Below are 24,480 nucleotides of genomic sequence, written 5' to 3'. Positions count from 1 at the left end.
GCTCACCTGGCCACTCTCTGCTTTACTGACTTCTTCTCATGCTTCAAGTTTCAGCTCAAATGTCACCTCTTCGTGACCACACTATCTCAGAGTAACATTACTCTTTCTTTCCCTTACAGCATTCATCATAGTCTGCTGTCATCTAATTAATTACTTATTTACTTTCTGGCCTTCCCCACTTGAATATAAGCCCTACTGGTATTCCCAGTGCCTAAAGCAGTGCCTGGCCCTAAGAAACACGCAGTAAAAATCTGCTGAATATTCAATCAGCGGATTTTATTGGTTTTGTCTGGGACATGCTTTAGCTGGTGCTGAGAACTTGTTCTCAGTCATTATTTGTGGAATGTTGAATGTTCTCAAAACAGAGATGAAAACTTTGAAAGGAAAGAGCGTCCTAGAGCCCTTGTACCCTTGGCTACAGCTGCCAGCACCAGATATCAAAAGGTCCACCTTTGAGAAGAGCTAAGCTTCTCTATTGTGACATATATAAGGCTCTGCACATAATTAGAGCTTAACAGATGTTTTGGCTAGCTTGCAATGTTTGCATGGGTCCTGAGTACCCAGGTTTTTAAACTGTGCTCCAGGAAGTTCTAGAGTTTTAGGAAGGTATGGCAGGATCTTCTGTGGGGACAGAGAAGTGGGGATGGAGCGTAAGTAGACAGAACTCCAGTCCCCAGCTTCCCTTCAACTAGGGAAGTTCCTCTTCTATGTGATTTATTGTAGTGGGTTGAACAGTGTCTCTAAAAATTCATGTCCACCTAGAACCTCAGAGAGTGATCTTATTTGAAAATAAGATGTAATCATTTAAGATGAGGTCATACTGTTTAGGGTGGCCCTTAAAGCCAATCCTTATAACAAGAGGAGAGAACACACAGAGAGACACACAGAGGACAATGCCATGTGACAACAGAGGCAGAGACTGCAGTGACGCATCTAAAAACCAAGGAACACCAAGGACTGCTGGTAACCACCAGAAGCTAGGGGAGGGGCATGGAACAGATTCTCTCTCAGAGCCTCCAGAAGGAACCAACACTGTTGATACCTGCATTTCAGACTTCTGGCCTCCAGAACTATGAGACAATACATTTCCGTTGTTTTAAGCACCCAAGTTTGTGGTAAATTGTTACAGCTGTCCTAGGAAACTAATACACTTATACATAATGTCCACTGTATATACAACGCAATTTGTAGAAGTGTTCCATTTCTTTATAAATGATTGAAAGCTGCCTTGGAGTATCTCTTCTCTTTCCCCTCGTATGACATATGTCCCATGTAGCTCAGGCCTGCTCTGGGCTGTCCTAAGCACCATACTTTGGGTTAGCTGACATCTAGGGCAACAAAATTACCTCTCCTACAGGGCTACTCTTGTAACCACCAGAGTGACCAAAACATATTGCTTCCCCACATGAGCTCCCCAAATCACTCTCATGATAACAATCCCAGGAGTATATTTTCAGTTATCTTCTGGGATCTGGGAGTGTGCATACCTCTTAGGCCAACCTTGACCAGCAGCCGGAAGAGAGGCAGGAGAATGCCATAGTCTGGGGAAGATGTCCTCGCTGTGTCCACCAGGGTTTGCAGAAGGGCTTCACTGCCACCCTTGCTGATCATGTAGTGAATCCTCCGGTCTGTGCCTGAGGGAGAATCAGAGGAAGGATGAGCCACAAATAGTCACCCTCATTTGTCTTAGAGTTGAAGGCAGAACTCACACTAGAGACAGAGCAAGGACTGGTTCACTTCATCCCAGAAATCAAAATTGTGTAGTTCTTGAAGCAACCCATGTTAATGTTGGACCACCAGGTAAGCAGGGGAAAGGTGTGTGAAATGGGAATATGATGGTGTATTTAAGAACCTAGGTGAATTTACCTGCATCAGCTGTAGTTAATAGAGCTTAGAATCCATCTTCCTGAAAACTTGTGTGTGTGTGTATACATGTATATAAATATGCATACAGGGCAGGTATAATCATATACTTAATAGAAAAGGGAATATCAGTATCTCTCTGCTATTTGTTTGCATGATCTATAATAGGAATTGGGTTGATGGCTTATTTGAAATCATTTTACTGACGATACAATGAGGTTTTGGTGCTGCCTTTTAGTAATTTATAGGAATAAAATATGGAAACAACTGGAGTAACCCTTTACAGAACAAAGTCCCAACCATTCTATCCAGGGAGTTTAGAAGAATGTCTGGGACTTGGATGAGGTTATCGGTCTTTCTATTTAAGAATAGTTTTGAACAGGGACTCATCTTGACCCAGGACAAGCTCAAAAGAAGTGATAACATGTCAATCTGGAAGGGATCCTGGGTGATTCTCCATGCACTGGGCATGCTTGACCTAACCAAAGGTGGCTGATAGCGTGGGACATTTTCAGCAGACAGGACTCTCTGATCTTTAATTTTCATGAAAAGTAGCATCCTCTACCAAAGAAGCAGTAAACACTGCCTGTATCAGAACAAGAACTCGAAGGTTTCATTCTAAGTGTTTCAGACCCTCTGGACAATTTAGGAGTCCCTAGGTGGTGCAAATCATTAACACACTCAGCTGGACATTCTAGTCAACCCAGAGGCTCCTTAAAAAAAGGCCTGGCTATCTATTTCTGAAAAAAATCAACCATTGAAAACTCTACGGAGCACAGTTCTATTCTGATACACATGGGGTCGCCAACTCAACCCAGCTGGTTTGTACAAACTGAAGACAGTACTAGCCCAGAAGGCAAGTAGCTTCACTTAGAAAGGGTAACTCACCAAGCAGACTGCAGGGAAGCTGCCCTGCCAATGGAGGGCAGCACAGCCTATGGAAAAACCCCAATATAAATGGGCCCTGTCAGTTGAAATTATAATCTTGATGCTCTGTGGCTTTGCAGTGTCATTATAAAACTACATGTTATTTTTTTCTTTCTGATGTACTGTGGCTAGCACACATAGAAATGTAAATTGAGTGAATGTCGGAATGCCCAAGAAGCTGTATTTTCCAGGACCCTCAGCAAGAACTTGAGCTAACAGAAGCATGGCCCAGTTAACTCAGTTGATTTCACTGTAGTCAACTTTGTCATCTGACCTCTGAAGCCTCAGTGGCTACCACACTGCCAAGTGTATCTCTGCCTTGTATTCCTGCCTCCATTTGGCATATGTAAGAGAGCTGCTACTACTTGGCCCTCTAAATGGGCCAGAGTGGAGGGAAGCAGAGAAAGAAGATGAGGTAGAACCACTGAGGGTTAACTCTCACTGAGGAGAGGAGCAGAAGCGGGCACAAGCCCTAGAGGTCTTCAGCCCCACTGATGAGAAACCACAGAATGACCACTCCAGAGCCTAATTTCCTCTTAAGGTTGGGTCACTGTAGGGGTTGGGGGATGATAAGACCAAGGAGCCCAAAGTACAATCAGCCTAGTTTACTCTGGGTTTTATTAACCTCAGGGAAAAAAGAAGCTGGCCTGGTGCTTCTGTCTTTCACAGGAAACTTGAGCTAGATCAAACCCCCTGCCACCCAGGTTCCTGAGAAAGCTCACAGCTGGCATGCGACTATGTCCACCGTATGAGGGGATGAGAGCACGGGCCTACTCACCAACAGAAAGCAGATCGCCAAGGACCTGGAGGATGGCCAGGATGGACTCTCTGTCCGAGGTGCTCTGCAATGACAACACAGGAAGCCATCTTTAAAAGGAAGGCAAGAGGAGGGAGGCAGTCTGGTCAGAGAGGCACAGGAAATGAGAGCATCGGTGATTCTCCTTAAATAATAACAATGCGGAGCCTCACTGAGATATAAGGGTCCCAGGGGCTCTGGCCCTGTATTTAGTCCTCAGGACCCCTCCTCAAGGACTCATCTTGTAGCAACATCAGCAAAATGGGCAAAAGTGTAAGCATTGACAATTTACACAGTAAGATTAAAGGGGCTTTGTGGGCCAAGGTAGCACAGTTCTCACAACTGTAGGCTTGCATTATTTTGTTTTATTTTAATTTATTTTATTTTGTTGTTGTTAAGAATATAAACTGCGGAACATTAACCCATTCAACAATTTCTACATGCATATTTCAGTGACATTGATGACACTCTTTAAGTTTTACAACCATTCTCACCCTCTCTTTCTGAATTGTTCCGCCTCCATTAACATAAACTTACTGCCCCCTAAGGTTCCTATCTAATCTTTCCAGTTGCTGTTGTCAGTTTGATCCCATATAGGTAGTTTTTTAAAGAGCACAGTACCCAGGGCAGATATTCTTTATTAGTTAAGATAAACCGTTGTTTGGTTCAAAGAAGACTTCAGGGGATATTTTTGGTTTAAAGTTTAAAGATAATCTCAGGCTTGGATTATTTTTAAGTGGAGGGCAAAGAACAGAAACAGAAATTTACTAAAATTTTCTCATAGAAAGACGTGCCCGACTGACAGGGAAGATGTCCCCGCCTTAGTCTGCAAAAGTGGGAACCGGACCCATGGAGCAGCACAGCAACAGACCTGTCATTCTAGGGAGTTTGCCAGACTCCAGTCCTTAAAAGTTGTGGACTGAATATGGCTCAAGAAGAAAACAACATCCCTGGATTGGTTTCCCTGACATTTCTGGGTCAACACCCAGCACATCCCATCTTTTTGAGAAGAGAAAAAGGGGGATATAAGATAAAAAGTAATGCTGTGCAAATATTGTGTAGCTTCTAAAATGCTAGATTCACTAGTTAATTATGAATAATAAGCAAGGATAAAGAAGGAAAAGAAAAATAAGAGAGGAAACAGACATGAGAGAAAAGGGAAAGAAAAAGACTAATAAGGTAGAAATTGATTGGAGAGGAATAAATGATCCAGATTCATTTTCCTTTCATTCAGTTATTCATGTAGTCATCCCACAAACATTCACTGTAAATCATCTATGCTCAATCACTAGAGTAGGCAGTGAGGATGTGAACTGATCAAAACCCAATCCACCTTTGTCAAGCTCCAGGCCTGGCTGAGGTAAACAGCTGGCAGATGATTCCAACCTGGAATGGTAAGGGCTGTGAAAAAGGTAGGCCTGGATGCTGGGATGAGAATCCAGGGGAGGAGCATTTAATCCAGCTAGGCCAGTGCCTTGAGTGATGAATCTGAGAAATCAAGAAAAAAAAAAGGCAGGGGACGGGTATTCCAGCTACAGTGTGGCCTGGTGTGCTCAGAGAGAGCATGGAAGAACATGTCGGAGAATGAAATTGTGTTCAGTATGACCAACTGAATGAAGCAGATGGAGAAGGAAATTGTGAATTCCCTGTGGGCAAGAACTGGGTCTTATTCCCACCTCCTAAGGTGTAACAGAAGGCAGTGGTTATTCAGTGGTAGAATTCTTGTCATCTCTGCAGAAGACCCAGATTAGATTTCCAGCCAGTGTACCTCTTGTGCTGCTACCACCCACCTTTCAATGGAAGCTTGCATGTTGCTATGATGCTAACAGGTTTTAGCAGAGCTTCTAGACTAATATGGATTAGGAAGAAAGGCCTGACGATCTAATTCCAAAAATTGGCCAGTGAAAATCCTATGGATCACAATAGTCCAGTTCATAGCCAATCATGGGGATGATGCAGGATCAGGCAACGTTTTGTTCCATTGTGCATGGGGTCACCATGAGTTGGGGGCCAACTCAAAGGCAGCTAATAACAATATGTAATAGATAATCAGTATATTTTATTGAATTAATTTCTCTAGCTAATCACCTGCCTTACTACAATGTCATTTACTCATACTCCCTGAGAACAAGCATTGTCTTAGATTCTTCTGTTGTATCTGCCAGAGGGAATATAGGCCTGGACATAGAGTATACATTAAATCACCACCCCTAGTTGATTTGACCTGTGCTGTCACTGTTGACTGCATACACTCAGTCACTCTTCTGTATTTCCTTCTGAGAAACGCCATTTGTTTTAAGCCTGTGGCAACAGTGTGCTCAGTGAAGAGGTAGGCTCCTCTCCTCAGACCAGGGAATGGACCATAGTTGGTCTCTTCTAAGCCTTTCTTCTTTTTGTGTAATTGGTTTAGAGTTGGGCATGAGCCTAGATCTGGATAAGGAAATCTGAGTGAGAGTCTGCTGGGGGATTCTGGAAAACATTTTTCTCCAGGATTGAAAAAAAAAAAGAGGGAGAGACATTTGGAAAAACAAAAAAAACCTCCCTTCTATTTTTGGAGATTGTTCTATTGGGACATATATCCTAGGTCCTTGGTGCCATCGTTAATACAGTGAACCAAACTGGCTCCGTGGACCCCCTACCTGTGGACTTTCAGATAAGTAAAGTAATAAATATCCTTATGTATAAATGCCACTTTTTGTTGGTAGTTGGTTACTGAATTCAGATGTAATGAAGAAAAGAAGCATAATTTTATACCTCCAAAAGCCCTATTTCTAAGCACTATGGTCTTAATAAATAGAAAGTAAATTGGTTTCACAAACAAACTACAGGGCCAGCCCACCGAGAGAATCCTGCCATCCCACAGAAACTAACAGACAGCATCATCAAGTAGATACTGAGCTCATAATGTTCTTGCTCAGCTACGAGGCAGAATGGATCGGCATAATATTATTTTTCTTTAAGGAAAAATTATGGCTATCAATGGAGAAAAAAAATTCCCCACAAAATCTCAACTGGCATTAATTTATGCACTGCTATATTTACCAATAAATATTTTACACTATTTAGAAGAATAACAAAGCTGTTATCTCACCCACAGTAATAATATATGAGCAATTAAAGAAGGCAGGATGAGATGTGCCTCGATTTTCCTTTAAGGATCCTTTTAAATGAATCATTGAGTAATTCCCTGTTGTTTGAGACTTTCCTATAAAAAATAGATCTGCCAAACTTTCAGCGGGAGGCAGGCAGTTGGAAGAACAATGTCTTCCAGTCTGTGGGGTTTTGAACTGCAATTTTCTCAAATACTGTTTTGAATGTGTTGCTCCTTTCCTTTAAAACTTTCTATGTCTCCCTTTTGCTTTCCTCCTCTTGATTCCTCTTCATGATATGTAAATAAGACTCTTCACATCACTCTGCCTTGGGCCGCTCATCTCTAGCCACTACCCCCACCCCAGTACTCAACACCCTAACCCCCACAGGACCAGTTACCATGCCTCAAGAACATACACAGCCTGTGCCCTCAGGGATTCCCTTATGATGCTATCACTTCCTTAAGTACCATTTTTTCCTCCCTCTTCCTTAGTCAGTGAAATCTACCTACATTTCAATTCCCAGCTCAAATTACATTTATATATAATTTTCCCAGTGAACCTGCCTTCCCAGAACCCCTTACCCTAAACCATCACATATGTCTGCACCTGCTGGGTACTGCACAACTCCATGGTGTGCCATTCACAGAGACCACATGATTGATACCCCCAGAAGTGATGCAATGTGGACAGAACTATTTGCTCTGCATTTGTTTTCTGACAACACTTAGAACACATTTTTATTAGAATTCTTACTAGATTCTAGGTGTTTTCTTACCTCCCAGTTTTAGTTGTCTATTACAGTATACTGTCTATTACAGTAACAAACCACCCCAAAAGTTAATGGCTTAAAGCAACCTTTTTATTGATTTTGTAGGTAGAGAATTTGGGCAGGGTTTGGTTAGGAGATTCTTCTGCTTTCCGTGATGTCAGCTGAGGTCACTAGGTGGTACTTAGTTGGCAGATGGGCTGATCTGAAGGGTCTACGGTTGTTTCACTCACATGTCTGGCAACTTGCCAGGGATGGCTGGAGGACTAGGCTCCTCTTGGCACATATTAACCAGAACACCTACCTGTGGCTTCTCCATCATGGCAGCCGTAAGGACTTCTTACATGGCAGCTGGCTTCCCCAGACCAAGTATCCTAGTAGACCTGGGAGGAAGCTGCAAGACTGATTTTGACTTAGTCTCAGAAGTCCAAAGGTCATTTCTGCTGCATTTTATTGATAAGTCATTTCATAGATTCAAGAGGAGGGGAGTTAGACTGCACCTCTCAATTGGAGGAGTAGAAAGAATTTGCAGTCATTTTTAATCTGTGGTAGTTTGTGTGTTCCTGTGATGCTGGAAGCTATATCACCGGTATTTCAAGTACTAGCCGGGTAGACAGATTTCAGTGGAACTTCCAGGCTAAGATAGACTAAGAAGAAGAACCTGGCAGTATACTTCTGAAAAACTTGGCCAGTGAAAACCTTATGTAAAGCAATGAAACATTGTCTAATAAGAGGCTAGAAGATGAGCCCCTCAGGTTGGAAGGCGCTCAAAATACAACAGAGGAAGAGCTGCCTCCTCAAAGTAGAGTCAATCTTAATGACGTGGATGGAGTAAAGCTTTCAGGACCTTCATTTCCTAATGTGGCATGACACAAAATGAGAAGAAACAGCTGCAAACATCCATTAATAATTGGAATGTGGAATGTAGGAAATATGAATCTAGAAAAACTGGAAGTCATGAAACATGAAATGGAAAGCATACAGATCAGAATTCTAGGCATTAGTGAGCTGAAATGGACTGGAATTGGCCATTTTGAATTGGACAATCATATGGTCTACTATATCAGGAATGACAAAGTGAAGAGGAATGGTGCCAGATTCATAGTCTAAAAGAACATTTCAAGATCATTCTGAAGGATAATGCTGCCAGCGATAGGATAATATCCACATGCTACAAAGAAGACCAATTATTCAAATTTAGGCACCAACCAAAATGACAAAGATGAAGAAATTGATGATTTTTACCAACTTCTGCAGCCTGAAATTGATAAAACATACAATCAAGATGCATTGATAATTACTGGTGATTGAAATGTGAAAGCTGGAAACAAAGAAGAAGGATCAGTAGTTGGAAAATATGGTCTCGGTGAGAGAAACGGCACTGGAGATTGCATGATATAATTTTGCAAGACCAACAACTTATTCATTGCAAATGCCTTTTTTCAATAACATAAATGGTGACTATACACGTGGACTTAACCAGATGAAATACACAGGAATCTAATCTACTACTTCTGGAAGAAGATCACAGAGAAGCTCAATATCACCAGTCAGAATAAGGCCAGGGGCCAACTGCAGAACAGACCATCAATTGCTCATATGCAAGTTCAAAGTTGAAGAAAATTAAAACAAGTCTATGAGAGCCAAAATACACCCCTGAGTATAACCTACCTGAATTTAGAGACCATCTCAAGAATAGATATGACACATAGACCATTAACGACTGAAGACCAGACAAGGTGTAGAATGACATCAAGGACATCACACATAAACAAAGCAAAAGGTCATTAAAAAGACAGAAAAGAAAGAAAAGATCAAAATGGATGTCAAAAGAGACTCTGAAACTTGCTCTTGAACACAGAGTAGCTCAAGTGAAAGGAAAAAATGATGAAGTAAAAGAGCTGAACAGGAGATTTCAAAAGGCAGCTTGAGAAGACAAAATAAAGTATTACGATGAAATGTGCAAAGACCTGGAGTTAGAAAACCAAAAAGGAAGAACACACTCAGCATTTCTTAAGCTGAAAGAACCGAAGAAAAAATTCAAGCCTCGAGTTGCAATATTGAAGGATTCTAAGGAAAAATATTGAACGATGCAGAAAACACCAAAAGAAGATGGAAGGAATACACAGAGTCACTGTACCAGAAAGAATTAGTTGACGTTCCACCGTTTCAGGAGGTAGCATATGATCAAGAACCAATGGTATTGAAGGAAGAAGTCCAAGTTGTACTGAAGGCATTGCCGAAAAACAAGGCTTCAGGAGTTGATGGAATACCAACCGAGATGTTTCAACAAACAGATGCAGCGCTGGAGGTGCTGACTCATCTATGCCAAGAAATTTGTAAGACAGCTACCTGGCCAATCAACTGGAAGAGATCCATATTTGTGCCCATTCCAAAGAAAGGTAATCCAATAGAATGAAGAAATTATCAAACAATATCATTAATATCACACACAAGTAAAATTTTGCTAGAGATCATTCAAAAGCGGTCACAGTGGTACTTCAACAGGGACCTGCCAGAAATTCAAGCTGAATTCAGAAGAGGACATGGAACAAGAGATATATCACTGCTGATGTCAAATGGATCTTGGCTGAAAGCAAAGAACACCAGAAAGATGTTTACCTGTTTTTTAATAACTATGCAAAGGTATTCAACTGTGTGGATCATAAAAAATTATGGGTAACATTGCGAAGAATGGGAATTCCAGAACACCTAATTGTGCTCATGCAGAACCTGTACATAGACAAAGAGGCAGCTGTTCAAACAGAACAAGGGGATACTGTGTGGTTTAAATTCAGGAAAGGTGTGCATCAGGGTTATATCTTTTCACTGTACTTATTCAATCTATATGCTGAGCAAATAATCCAAGAAGCTGGACTATATGAAGAACAAAATGGCATCAGGGTTGGAGGAAGACTCACTAACAACCGGCAATATGCAGATGACACAACCTTGCTTGCTGAAAGTGGACTTAAAGTACTTACAGATGAATGGATCGAAGACTCTAGTCTTAAGTATAGATTACACCTCAACATAAAGAAAACAAAAATCCTCACAACTGGATCAATAAGCAACATTATGATAAACAGAGAAAAGATTGAAATTGTCAAGGATTTCATTTTGGTTGGATCCACAATCAATGCCCATGGAAGCAGCAGTCAAGAAATCAAACGATGTATTGCACTGGGCAAATCTGCTGCAAAAGAACTCTTTAAAGTGTTAAAAGGCAAAGATGACACTTTAAGGACTAAGGTACACCTGAGCCAAGCTATGGTATTTTCAATCGCTTCATATGCATGCAAAAGCTGAACAATGAATAAGGAAGACCAGAAAAGAACTGATTCCTTTGAATATACCATGGACTGCCAGAGGAAGGAACAAATTTGTCTTTGAAGAAATACAGCCAGAATGCTCCTTAAAAGCAAGGATGGCGAGACTTCATCTCATGTACTTTGGACATGTTATCAGGAGAGACCAGTCCCTGAAGATGGAGATCATACTTGGGAAAGTAAAGCGTCAGTGAAAGGGAGGAAGACCCTTAACGAGATGTATTGACATAGTGGCTGCAATGAAAGGCTCAAACATAGCAATGATTGTGAGGATGGCATAGTACCAGGCAATGTTTCACTCTGTTGTACACAGGGTTGTTATGAGTTGGAACCAACTCGACAGCACCTAAGAACAATGACAACATGCTTCCTTTAGAATACTTTTTTTTTTTTTAATCTACTATGCTACTTTAGACCGTGAGGTCCTCCAGAGTAAGAATTTTGTACCATTCCTCTTGGTATTCCCAACTCCTACTATCGGCCTTGCACAGAAGTAGGCATTCAATTCAACTGACTATGGAGTGGAGGGAGTCCCGGTGGCACAGTGGTTAAGCATTCAGCTGCTAATCAAAAGGTCAGCAGTTCGAACCCACCAGCTGCTCCTTGGAAACCCTATGGGGTAGTTCTTCTTTGTCCTATAAAGTCGCTATGAGTCGGAATCGACTGGACGGCAATGGGTTTGGTTTTTTGTTGGGTTATGGAGTGGAGTGAAATGAAATGGAGTAGAATGGATTGGGGTGGAGTAGAGTAGACTGGAGTGGAGTGGAATGGAACAGAAACCTAATATGCAATCTGCTAGAAACTTGCTATCCTATTTTCTTGATGCCAGGATTTACCAGAGATAATAGTGTTAACAAAATTTTACAACATGCACAGCTCATTTCTTCTGTCAATCCAACAATCAAGCAAGCACATATGGAATGCCTACAATGCTCCAGGCACTATACTGATGAATGACCAAACCAGCTGATGTTAAGTTGATACCTACTCCGTGTGTTGCAGAATAGAATTGCATGCCACGGAGTTTTCAGTGGCTGTGATATTTCAGAAGCAGATTACCAGGCATGTCTTCTGAGGTATCTCTGGGTAGATCTGAACTGTTAGTAGCTGAGTGCTTAACCATTTGTGCCACTCTGGATATGTTGATGAATAGGGACCATCAATGTCATCATAATCTTAAAAATGAAGAAAAAAGAAGGATTCTGGTAAGATGGTGGGGTAAACAAACCATCACTCTTACCCTCCCCCACAAATACAACAAGAAATACAACAAGAAAATCATTCTTGGCTTTGAGAGACTTTGAATCAGGGAGCAGAGAAAAGCAGCAGGGAACTGCAAAGCGGCAAGAATCAACAAATCAACAACCAGTCCCATACATACAAGATCAGAGCAGAAATAAATAAAATTGAAAACAGAAAAATAATAGAATCAATAAAACCGGAAGTTGGTTCTTTGAAAAGATCAATAAAATTGACAAACCTTTAGCCAGACTGACAAAGAAAAGAAGAGCAAATAAGCCAATAATGCAAATAAAAAATGAAAGAGGGGACATTACAACTGTCCTGATAGAAATAAAAAGAATTATGACAGAATATTATTAACAACTGTACAGCAACAAACTGGATAACCTACGTGAAATAGACAAATTCTTAGAAGCACACCACTTGCTCAGACTGAGTCAAGAGGAAATACAGAGTCTCAACAGATCCACAAGTGAAGAGATTCAAACAGTGATCAAAAACCTCCCAACCGAAAAAAAAATCCTGGACCAGATGGCCTCACTGGGGAATTCTACCAAACACTTAGAGAATTGACACCAATACATTTAAACTCTTCTAAAAGATAGAGAAGGAAGGAATACTCCCTAATTCATTCTATGAAGCAAGCATAACCCTGATACTCAAACCAGACAGACACCACAAGGAATGAAAATTACAGGCCAATATCTCTTATGAATATAGATGCAAAAATCTTCAACAAAATACTAGCAAATGGAATCCAACATCATATTAAAAGAGTCACACACCATTACTAAGTGGGATTTATTCCAGAAATGCAAGGATGTTTCAATATTAGAAAACCAAGAAATGTAATACACATGTCAATAGAACAAAGGAGAAGAACCACGTGATAATCTCAAAGGATGGAGAAGAAGCATTTGACATAATCCAACACCCTATCTTGAGGAAAACCTTAAAGAAAATTGGAATAAAAAGGAAATTTTTCAATATGATTCTGGGCATATATGAAAAGCCAACAGCCAATATTATACCTAATGGAGAAAGCTTGAGAGCTTTCCCCTTGAAACTGGAGACAAGATAAGGGTGCCCACTCTCACCGTTTCTATTCAATATTTTATTAGAAGTCCTAGCCAGAGCAATAAGGTAAGGAAAAAAAATAAAAGGTATCCAGATTGGAAAAGAAGAAGTAAAATTATCTCTATCCACGGGTAATATGATCCTATATACAGGCATACTTCATTTTATTGCACTTCACAGATATTGCATTTTTAACAAATTGAAGGTTTGTGGTAACCCTGTGTCAAGCAAGTCTATCAGTGCCATTCTTCCAACAGCATATGCTCACTTCATGTCTCTGTGTCACATTTTGGTAATTCTTGAAATATTTCAAACTTTTTCATTATTACTATGTCTGTTATGGTGATCTGTGATCAGTGATCTCTGATGTTACTTTTGTAATTGTTTTGGGGTGCCATGAATCGTGCCCATATAAGACGGCAAACTTAATTGATAAATGTTGTATGTGTTCTGACTGCTCCACTAATGGGCCATTCCCCCGTCTCTCTCCCTCTCCTTGGGCCTCCCTATTCCCTGAGACAGGACAATTTTGAAATTAGGCCAATTAATAACAATAGCCCCTAAGTGTTCAAGTAAAAGGAAGAGCCCCATGTCTCTCACTTTAAATCAAAAGCTAGAAATGATTAAGCTTAGTGAGGAAGGCATGTTTAAAGCCAAGACAGGCCAGAAACTAGGCCTCTTGTTCCAGTTAGCCAAGTTGTGAATGCAAAGAAAAAGTTCTTGAAGGAAATTAAAAGCGCTACTCCAGTTAACACATGAACAATAAGAAAGTGAAACAGTCTTATTTCTAATATGGAAAAAGTTTTAATGGTCTAGATAGAAGATCAAACCAGCCACAACATTCCCTTAAGCCAAAGCCTAACCCAGAGCAAGGCCCTAACTCTTCAATTCTATGAATGCTGAGAGAGGTGAGGAAGCTGCAAAAGAAAATTTTGAAGCTAGCAGAGGTTTGTTTATGAGGTTTAAGGAAAGATGCCATCTCCATAACAAAAGTGCAAGGTGAAGCAGCAAGTGCTGATGTAGAAGCTGCAGCAAGTCATCCAGAAGACCTAACTAAGATAATTAATGAAAGTGGCTACACTAAACAACAGATTTTAAATGTAGACAAAACAGCCTTATATTACATGAAGATGCCATCTAGTACTTTCATAGCTAGACAGAAGAAGTCAATGTCTGGCTTCAAAGTTCCAAAGGACAGGTTGACTCTTCTGACAGAGACTAATGTAGCTGGTGACTTTAAGTTGAAGCCAATGTTCATTTACCATTCTGAAAATCCTAGGGCTCTTAAGAATTATGCCAAATCTACTCTGTCTGTGCTCTGTAAACGAAACAACAAAGCCTAGATGATAGCACATCTGTTTACAGTATAGTTTACTGAACATTTTAAGCCCACTGTTGAGACCTACTGCTCAGAAAAAAAGATTCCTTTCAAAATATTACTGCTCATTGGCAATGCACCTAGTCACCCCAGAGCTCTGATGGAGATGTACAAGGAAAATAATGTTGTCTCTGTGCCTGTTAACACAACATCCCTTCTGCAGTCCATGGATCATAGAGTGACTATGACTTTCAAGTCTTACTATTTAAGAAATACATTTCATAAGGCTATAGCTGCCATAGATAGTGATTCTTCTGATGGATCTGGGCAAAGTAAATTGAAAACATTCTGGAAAGGATTCACCATTCTAGATGCCATTAAGAATATTCATGATTCATGGGAGGAGGTCAAAATATCAAAATTAACAGGAATTTGGAAGAAGTTTATCCCAATCCTCATGGATAACTTTGAGGGGTTCAAGACTTCAGTGGAGGAAGTAACTAGAGATATGGTGGAAATAGCAAGAGAACTAGAATTAGAAGTAGAGCCTGAAGATGTGACCGAGTTGCTGCAATCTCATGATAAAATTTTAACAGATAAAGAGTGACTTCTTATGGATGAGCAAACAAAGCGGTTTCTTGAGATGAAATCTACTCCTGGTGAAGATGCTGTGAACATTGTTGAAATAACAACAAAGGATTTAAACATAAACTTAATTGATAAAGCAGTGGCAGGGTTTGAGAGGATTGACTCCAATTTTGAAAGAAGTTTTACAGTGGGTAAAATGCTATCAAACAGCATCACATGCGACAAAGAAATCTTTCATAAAAGGAAGAGTTAATCGATGCAGCAAATGTCATTGTTGTCTTATTTTAAGAAATTGTCACAGCCAACCCAACTTTCAGCAACCACTACCCTGATAAGTCACCAGCCATCAACATCGAGGCAAGACGCTCCACCAGCAAAAAGATTATGACTCGCTGAAGGCTCAGATGATGGTTGCATTTTTTAGCAGTAAAGTATCTTTTTAATTAAGATATGTACATTGTTTTTTTTAAACATAATGCTATCGCACACTAAATAGACTACCCAAACTAAAACCAAACCCACTGCCGTCAAGTCGATTCCAACTCGTAGTGACACTATAGGACAGAGTAGAACTTCCCCACAGGGTTTCCAAGGAGTGGCTGGTGGATTCGAACTTCCAACCTTCTGATTAGCAGCCTGAGCTCTTAACCACTGTACCACCAGGGCTCCAAATAGACAGTACAGTGTACAGTATAGTGTAAACATAATTTTAATATGCACTGAGAAATCAAAAAATTAATGTGACTTGCTTTATTGCAATACTTGCTTTACTGCAGTGGTCTGGACCCAAATCCACAATATCTCTGACGTACCTATGCAGAAAATTCCAGAGTCCACAAGAAAACTTCTAGAGTTAATAGAGGAATTTAACAAAGTTGCAGGGTACAAGGTCAACAAAAATCAGCTGGGTTTCTATACACCAACAATGAGAAATCTGAAGGGGAAATTAGGGAAACAATTCCATTTACAATAGCATCTAAGAGAATAAAATACCTGGGAATAAATCTAAGCAGGAGCGTGAAGGACTCATACAATGAATACTATAAAACACTGCTGAAAGAGATTAAAGAAAACTTAACTAAATGGAAAGATGCTCCATGTTCATGAATTGTAAGACTTAATATTGTTAAGATGTCAATAGTACCCAAACCAATCTATAGATTCAATGCAATCCTGCACAAAATTCAAAAAGCCTTCTTTACAGAAATAGAAAAACCAATCCTCAACTTTATATGAAATGGCAAGAGGCCCCAGATACTTAAAGCAATGTTGAAAAAGAAGAACAAAGCAGGAGGACTCACACTTCCTGATTTTAAAACATACTATACAGCTACATGGACTGCCAGAAGAACGAACAAATCCATCTTGGAAGAACTACAGCCACAATGCTCCTTAGAAGCAAGTATAGTGAGACTTCATCTCATGTACTTTGGACATGCTATCAAGAGGGACCAGTCCCCGGAGAAGGACATCATGCTTGGTAAAGTACAGTATCTGCGATAAAGAGGAGACCCTCAATGAGATGTATTGACACCGTGGCTGCAACAATGGGCTCAAGCATAATGATTGTGAGGATGGCGCAAGACCTGGCCGAGTTTCGTTCTGTTGTATGTAGGGTCACTGTGAGTCAGGACAGACTCAATGGCACCTAACAACCACAACAACACAAAGCTACAATAATCAAAACACTCTGGTACTGGTGTAACAATAAACACATAGACTAATGGAATAGAATTGACAGTCCAGAAATAAACCCACACGTCTATGGTCAACTGATATTTGACTAGGCTGCTAAGTCCATTCAATGGAGAAAGAAGAGTACATTCAATAAATGGTGCTAGGGAAATTGATTTCCACATGCAGAAAAATGAAAGAGGATCCAGGCCTCACACCATTAACAAAAGCAAATTCAAAATGGATTAAGGACCTAAATGTGCAAACTAAAACCATAAAATTCCTAGACAAAACATCAGGCAATGCTGTCAGGCCTAGCTTTTAACAATGGATTATCAAATATAATAATAAAAGCACAAACAGAAAAAGACAAAATAAAAAAATGAGACCTCATAAGAATTTAAAACTTCTGTTCATCAAAAGACTTTACCAAAAAAGTGAAAATGCAAGCTATCAACTGGGAGAATATCTTCAGATACCATATATCCAACAAGAAGCTAATAACAAAAATATATATAAAACTTTGACAACTTAACAACAAAAAGGCAACCCAGTCACAAAATGGGCAAATGATTTGAATAGACATTTCACCAAAGAGGACATTTAAATGGCCATGAAATACATGAAAAGATGCTCAGCATCATAAGCCATCAGAGAGATGAAAATCAAAACCACAATGAGATACCATTTCACTCCCACTAGGATATATATACATACACGTGTACACACAGAGAGACAGAGAGAGAGATTTATCTCAAGGAAATGGCTCATGTGGTTTTACAGGCTGGCAAGTCCAAGCCCATGGGTCAGGTGTCAGGCTGGAGGCTTGTCCTGGTTCATGTAGCTGCAGGGGCTGACAAACCCAAGATCAGCAGGTAAGCTGCTAGCTCAAGTCCCAAGAACCAGAGGTCAGATGATGACTAGCCAGATTCAGGATCCAGAGCAAGAGCCTTGCTGGAACATCCATTTATATACTGAAGGCAGCCACATCCCTAAGGAAACTCTCTTTCAACTGATTGGTTGCTCATTGCAGATCTCATCATGGAGTTGATTACATCATTATATAACTGCTAAACTACATCTTAACTGCCAAACCACAGAATCATGGCCCAGCCTAGGTGACACACAATCTTAATTATAACACCTCCTTTGTCATGAGACCAGATGAACCGAATAGTGCCTGGCTACCATTACTGAACAATTTCATCAAAGACTCTATAGAAGAATCCTTATTAAAAGGGTGGAAATGCAGAGTAGGATTTCAAATTCTCATGGACTCTAGACTTCCTAGAGCCATGAAAGTTGGATGAGCCCCTGAAACTATTGCCCTGAGATAATCTTTAAACTTTAAACCAAAAATATCCCCTGAAGTCTTCTTAAAACCAAACAATAGTTTAGCTTAACTAGTAAAAATGCATGCAAAAGCTGGACGATGAATCAGGAAGACCGAAGAAGAATTGATGCCTTTGAATTGTGGTGTTGGTGAAGAAAATTGAATATGCCGTGGACTGCCAAAAGAACAAACAAATCTGTCTTGGAATGAGTACAACCAGAATGCTCCTTAGAAGCAAGGATGGTGAGACTACTTCTCACATACTTTGGACATGTTCTCAGGAGGGATCAGTCTCTGGAGAAGAACATCATGCTTGGTAAATTACAGGGTCAGTTAAAAAGAGGAAGATCCTCAATGAGATGCATGGACACAGTGGCTGCAACAATGGGCTCAAGCATAATGATTGTGAGGATGGCACAGGACCGAGCAGTGTTTCATTCTGTTGTGCATGAAGTCGCTATGAGTCAGAACTGACTCAATGGCACCTAACAACAACAACTAGTAAAAAAGGTTTGCCTTGAACGTTGTGCTCTTTTAAGAACTATCTGTATGGGATGAAATTGACAACAGCAACTCAAAAGATTGATAGAAACCTTAGGGAGCAGTGAATTTATGTTAATAGGGGAAGAACAACTCAGAAAAGGAGGGTGAGAATGATTACACAACTTGAAGAATGTAATCAATGTCTGTCATGGATTGAATTGTGTCCCCAAAAAATATGTGTCAACTTGGTTAGGCCATGATTCCACTATTGAGTGGTTGTCCTCTGTTTTGTGATTGTAATTTTCCTATGTGTTGTAAATTTTAATCTCTGCCTGTGGTTAATGAGGCAAGATTAGAGGATTAGGGTGGGATTGTAATACCCTTACTAAGGTCACATCCCTGATCCAATGTAAAGGGAATTTCCTTGGGGTGTGGCCTGCACCACCTTTCATCTTACAAGAGATAAAAGAAAAGGGAAGCGAGCAGAGAGGAAGGACCTCATACCACCAAGAAAGAAGCACCCAGAGCAGAGTGCATCCTTCGGACCCGGGATTCCTGGGTGGAGAAGCTCCTAATCCAGGGGAAGATTGGTAACAAGGACCTTCTTCCAGAGCTGACAAAGAAAGCCTTCCCCTGGAGTTGATGCCCTGAATTTGGACTTCTAGCCTACTAGACTGTGAGAAAATCAATTTCTCTTTGTTAAAGCCATCCACTTGTGATATTTCTGTTATAGCAGCACTAGATAACTAAAACTATGTCACTAAATGGTACTTGTAGAAACTGTTGAACTGATGTAGGTTTTGCTCTGTATATTCTCAACAACAACAAACTTTAAAAAATTATATTACAAAGAAAAGAAAAAAAGAAGCATCCTGTGCCCTCCCCTTGCCTAATTTTCTCCATGACCAGTCTGGCAGACAGGCCAAATTTTACTGGGCTGGGAACAAGCAGTCCATCCCCACCCTCTCTGGGCACCACCTATGGTATTACAGAAGTGAAATGTTTACACATCCTGCTGCTCTGTTCCCACAGATTGAAAGAATAAGTCCATTAAGTTGTAATTCTTGGTCTCTAAAGGATAAGACTGAACAGAACCTGTTCCAAACTCATGAGCCAAGAGCACAGGACACAGCTCACAGCCCAAGAAAATCATTTTGCCAAAAATAAATTTGTTCTTCCATTCATGCATTTTGAACATTCACTAGATATGGTCCATTGGGTAAAATAAAAGACATTATTAAACTTACAGTTGGTAATGAATGACTTAAGGGAGCCTTGATCACAAACTTCAATTGCTAAATAATGGTAATGATACCAAAAGTGGTGGCCAGCAGCTCTCTATCTCTACACAAGAGAAAACAGTCAGAAGCTGCAACATTAGAAATTTAGTTTAGATAGAAAGCGAAACTTCAGCCAAGGATGAAGTGGATTCATAAGAGAAAGGTGTTTTTAAAGAGCATGAAATATCTATGAATGAAATGAAATGAGATTTGTTTCAATATGATAGAGGTTGGGGGGTGGAAATAGTGGGGATATATACAGAATAATGGAGCCCTGGTGGCGCAGTGGTTAAGAGCTATGGCTGCTAACCAAAAGGATGGCAGTTCAAATCCATCAGCCATTCCTTGGAAACCCTATAGAGCAGTTCTACTCTGTCCTATAGGGTCACTGTGGGTCGCAATCAAGTCGACAGCAACAGATTTGGTTTTTTCGTTTGTTTGTTTATACAAAATAATATTACCATAAGATGATAATTATAGAAACTGGGTGATGGGTAATGTTTAGCAAAACATTAAAAAATAAAATAAAAGGGGAAGTCATGATTTCTGGATGGAGTGTCTTACATGGAAACTTAATAATGAACAACCCCACTAGGATCTATCTTCATAGTTTTCTGGCCACCAAATTTGAAAAATGCCTCAATCATATATTGGGTTTTACATAATTAATTGTTAAGGTTATCAGTGATCCTTCTCTCAGGAAAAAAAGGAATTCATGATCTGGCATGAGGTAAAGATAGAATGTGGTCCATGTTTTCATTCATTTGGCAGATATTTGTTGAGTACTTACTGTATAACAGGCAGTGTGTTAGGTGCTGGGAATACCATGGGTCAAATACATTTACATGGTTTCTGTCCTCATGGGGCTTCCAGACTAATCAAAAAAAAAAAAAAACCGTCTGCCATCGAGTCGATTCTGACTCATAGCAACCCTATAGGACAGAGCAGAACTGCCCTGTAGCGTTCTCAAGGATTGGCTGGTGGATTTAAACTGCCAACCATTCGGTTAGCAGCTGAAAGCTTAACTACTATGCCACCAGGGCTCCTCCAGGCTAGTCAGGGAGGCAGAAATTATCCAGAAATCACCCAAATGAATGTAAAACTGCAACCAGGATAAGTGCATAGGTTTATTGTGTCATGTGAATACAAAACGGGGTTGTTTGACATGAGTCAGAAAAGGATTCCTTGAAGATGTAATTGTTAAATTGGGAGCTGAAGGATGTTCAAGAGTTAACTAGAAGAAGGTGGGAGGGAAGAGTGCCCAGGGCAAAAGGAGAGGTGCATGCAAAGTCCAATGGCTAGCAGAAGCATGGCAACATTGAGGGACATAAAGAAGATCACTGGAGTTCGGGCAAGAAATAAGAAGAGAGAGGGAGACAGGGAAGGAGGAAGGGAGGGAGGGCGGAAGGAAGACTGGGAGGAGAGAAGGTGGTTAAAAGGATTAGTTCCAATTCAAAAAGACCTTGGGCTACCTTCCATAAGCTCTATAAGTTTCAATTTCATCACCCACGCAACTGAACAGATAATTGTACCTAAGTCATTGGGGACAATTGGGTTAGAAATACTATGTTGTCACTGTGTGCTGTCGAGTCGATTCCAACTCATAGTGATCCTATAGGGCAGAATAGAACTGCCCCATAGGGGTTCTAAGGCTGTAATCTTTACGGACGCATATTGCCACAACTTTCTCCTGCAGAGTGGCTGGTGGGTTTGAACCACCAACCTTTCAGTTAGCAGCCAAGCACTTAACCACTGTGCCATCTGGGCTCCTTAGAAATACTGTAATGGATGTGAAATGCTTAGCTTACTGCCTAGGACACAATAAATTCTCAATGATTGATAAATATCTCCCATGGTCATATCGCCTATAAAAGTTATATAATCTAAAAATAGGTCTGAAGATCCTTCGAGATACACTTGCCTGGACCAATTTTCCAACCAGGTCATAATGTTCCCAATTAGTAGCATACTTTGAAGGAGAGGAGAAAAAATAAAACATATGAAAAGAGTGAAGCTGAGTTCTCTGGGCAGAAACAATTTGGAATCATGTGCTTTGCCAACGCCTGATAGACTTGTTGGCACTCAGTAAATGGTATAGGCTCCAAGTCATAATAATAATGACAACAATCAGCAGCATCGAATCCCTGAAAAGTTCTCTGATTTCTTTTAAATGATGCCCATTGGAAAGGAGGCTTCGTCTCTATTTCTACAAATGCTATGAAGTTTCTCCAAAGCACAGTTGACAAATTACAGCACAAAAACTTACAGGTTTGAATTAAGGATCAGTGAAAAGAAGTGCCAAACAGTGTTCAGCTTTTCTGAATGGATTCTAAACACAGCATGTAAATAACATTTCCAGGTGCCTGTTACCCAAGGCTCAGCACCGTTGAGGAAGTGAACTGTTGCCTTCTTGCTTCAACCAGCAGCTGCCACTCATTTTTGATCCCCTCTGAATCCACCACCTCAGCAACATACATGAAGTGTCAGTAGACACTTCCAAGACTAGGTCATGAAAAGCAATGCAGTATATGCCCAGGCAACTGGGGTACTGGCATCAGGAGCCCCCAAACCACAATATAAGAAGATTGAGTATACTAAGGCAGCCATGCTGTGAGAAGTACGTGCCATATGGAAAGACCATATGGTGCTCTAGTAGACAGCCCCAAATGAGCTCTCAGCCAACACTTGACATCAGCTGTCAACCATGAGTAAGCAATCTTGGATGTCCATACCAGTTGAACCTTCAGATAATTGCATCCCTAGCCAACTTCTGACTGCAACCATATAACAGACACCAAGGAAGAACTGCAGCTGCATCCTTTCCAAATTCCTGACACACAAAATTGTAAGCAAAATAAAATGGTTGTTTTAAGCCACTGAAATTGGGATAATTTGTTACACAGCAACAGTAAGTGGAATGCAAACTAACCTCAGAAGCAGATCAGTAAAAAAGCACTGAAATTTTGAGTTATAAAAACTGAATTTGGAACCCATTACAGTGAAAAAAAAGACGTGCATTTAAACTGTAAAATATCACAAATAAAGAACAAAATTTCACTGAGTTTCTCTCTGACTCAATTACTGATTTTTATAAAAAACAAAATGCAAGTGAGTAGAGGAAGCATCAGATTTGGAGGCAGTAATCCTAGTTCTAATCCCATCTTTTCTGTTATGACACAAGAGAAATCATTTACCTTCTCTGGACCCCGCTTGCTTTCCTCATGCTGCAACTAAGGAAATAAGAAGAGACGATTTCTCAGGTTCCTTCTAGTTTCACGACCCTGAGATGTTATGACATCAGACTGGAGTTAATAGAAGATCCTCGTGATAAGAAGTCTATTTTATAATTTTGGCAGTATGAACAAGTGGTGGTGGCTTAGCATATCAGATTCTGAACATGAGGGATGACACAGAGAGAAAGAGAGAGAAGGAGAGGTGGTGTCTATTCATCTGCTAGAAACATGTTCAAGAATCTAAGAGGACAGGTGTGCCCTCAGAGATCTAAGGCAGGGTATGAAGATCTTCTGAAGGCACCTCCCAGGCTCCAGAACAGACACAGTGAGAGACATACAAAAGAGGCCAGTGTTGACTCCAGTTGAATGATCCCTGTCCTTCCGCCACTCCTACCCCCATGGCTTCTGCTGACCTTTGTTAACTTAAGACAAGCACCATGCCATTTGAAAAGAACAACTCGACGTTTGGCAAATTTCCCAGGAAGAAGTAATTCTTTCCTTCTTTTTTCAGATATGTTGACCAGTAGCCTCTGGGTCACTATGAGTCAGAACTGACTCCATGGCAGTGGGTTAGCCTCTGGGACATGAAGATATCCCAGCATTCATTTTCCAACTTCACAATTTTTTATCTATCCAACCTGCCCACTCTCAAAAACTCCATTCTGCTAACTATCTTCTGAAAAGGATCTATCAATGAATTGAGTTTACACTAAGGCAGGGTTTATCAATCTCAGCACTATTGACATTTGGGGCCAGGTAATTATTTGTTGGTGAAAGGGGAGCTGTCCTGTGCACTGTAGTGTGTTCAGCAGTGTCCCTGGTCTCTACCCATTAGATGCCAGCAGCACAACCCCTCCTCACAGTTGTGACAACTAAAATGTCTCCAGATACTGCCAAACATCCCCTAAAGGGCAAAACTGGCCCCGGTTGAGAAACACTGCACTAACGCATCAATGACTAATAGCTATGTAGCATGTTATCTTTCCCAGTGTGTCTAATGATGACAATGACATAAATCAAACAAAAAAAAGCTCTCCTTGTTTCAGAGATCAGTGAAAGTCAAGTCAGAGAGATATTTTTGGGCCAAGAGTCTTTTGGTCATCCCACAAATCACTCCTCCCAGACAACCGTCTACTTTCCACTTTCACTCAAAGCCGGGACTATTTTTCCACATCAGACATGTGATCAGTCAGATACACACGCACTCACAGACACACACACACACACAGGGCTAAGTGACAAACTAGCTGAATTTTGCAGATTTCATTCTATAGATATGTCCACCATCTACTCAATTGCTTGAAAACGGCTCAACTACCAGGAATTAAACTGAGGGTTTGGCTTTGTGTTTATTTGCTTTCCCAGTTGCCATCAGGTCAATTTCAATTCACTGAAACCTATGTGTGTCAGAGAAGAACTGTTCTTCATAGGGTTTTCAATGGCTGATTTTTCAGAAGCAGATTGCCAGGGTTTTTTTTT

At 40.5% G+C, this 24,480-nt stretch overlaps 1 protein-coding gene across 1 annotated transcript in view; it reads right to left on the bottom strand.

The window, feature by feature from the left end:
* The window catches only part of AGBL1 (AGBL carboxypeptidase 1), a 342,641-nt gene that overhangs the window by 260,174 nt on the left and 57,987 nt on the right, over positions 1-24,480 (bottom strand). The window contains exons 2-3 of the mRNA XM_004372695.3: positions 3,569-3,632; positions 1,488-1,634 (exon numbers count right to left, since the gene is read on the bottom strand). Of these exons, the coding sequence (XP_004372752.3) occupies positions 1,488-1,634; positions 3,569-3,632 (211 nt within the window). The remainder of the gene's footprint in view (positions 1-1,487; positions 1,635-3,568; positions 3,633-24,480) is intronic.

Source organism: Trichechus manatus, unplaced genomic scaffold, assembly GCF_000243295.1.
Source record: "Trichechus manatus latirostris isolate Lorelei unplaced genomic scaffold, TriManLat1.0 scaffold00019, whole genome shotgun sequence".
Classification (NCBI taxonomy): Eukaryota; Metazoa; Chordata; class Mammalia; order Sirenia; family Trichechidae; genus Trichechus; species Trichechus manatus.
Note: the sequence above shows the minus strand (reverse complement) of the source record. Positions and strands in the feature narration are given on the sequence as shown.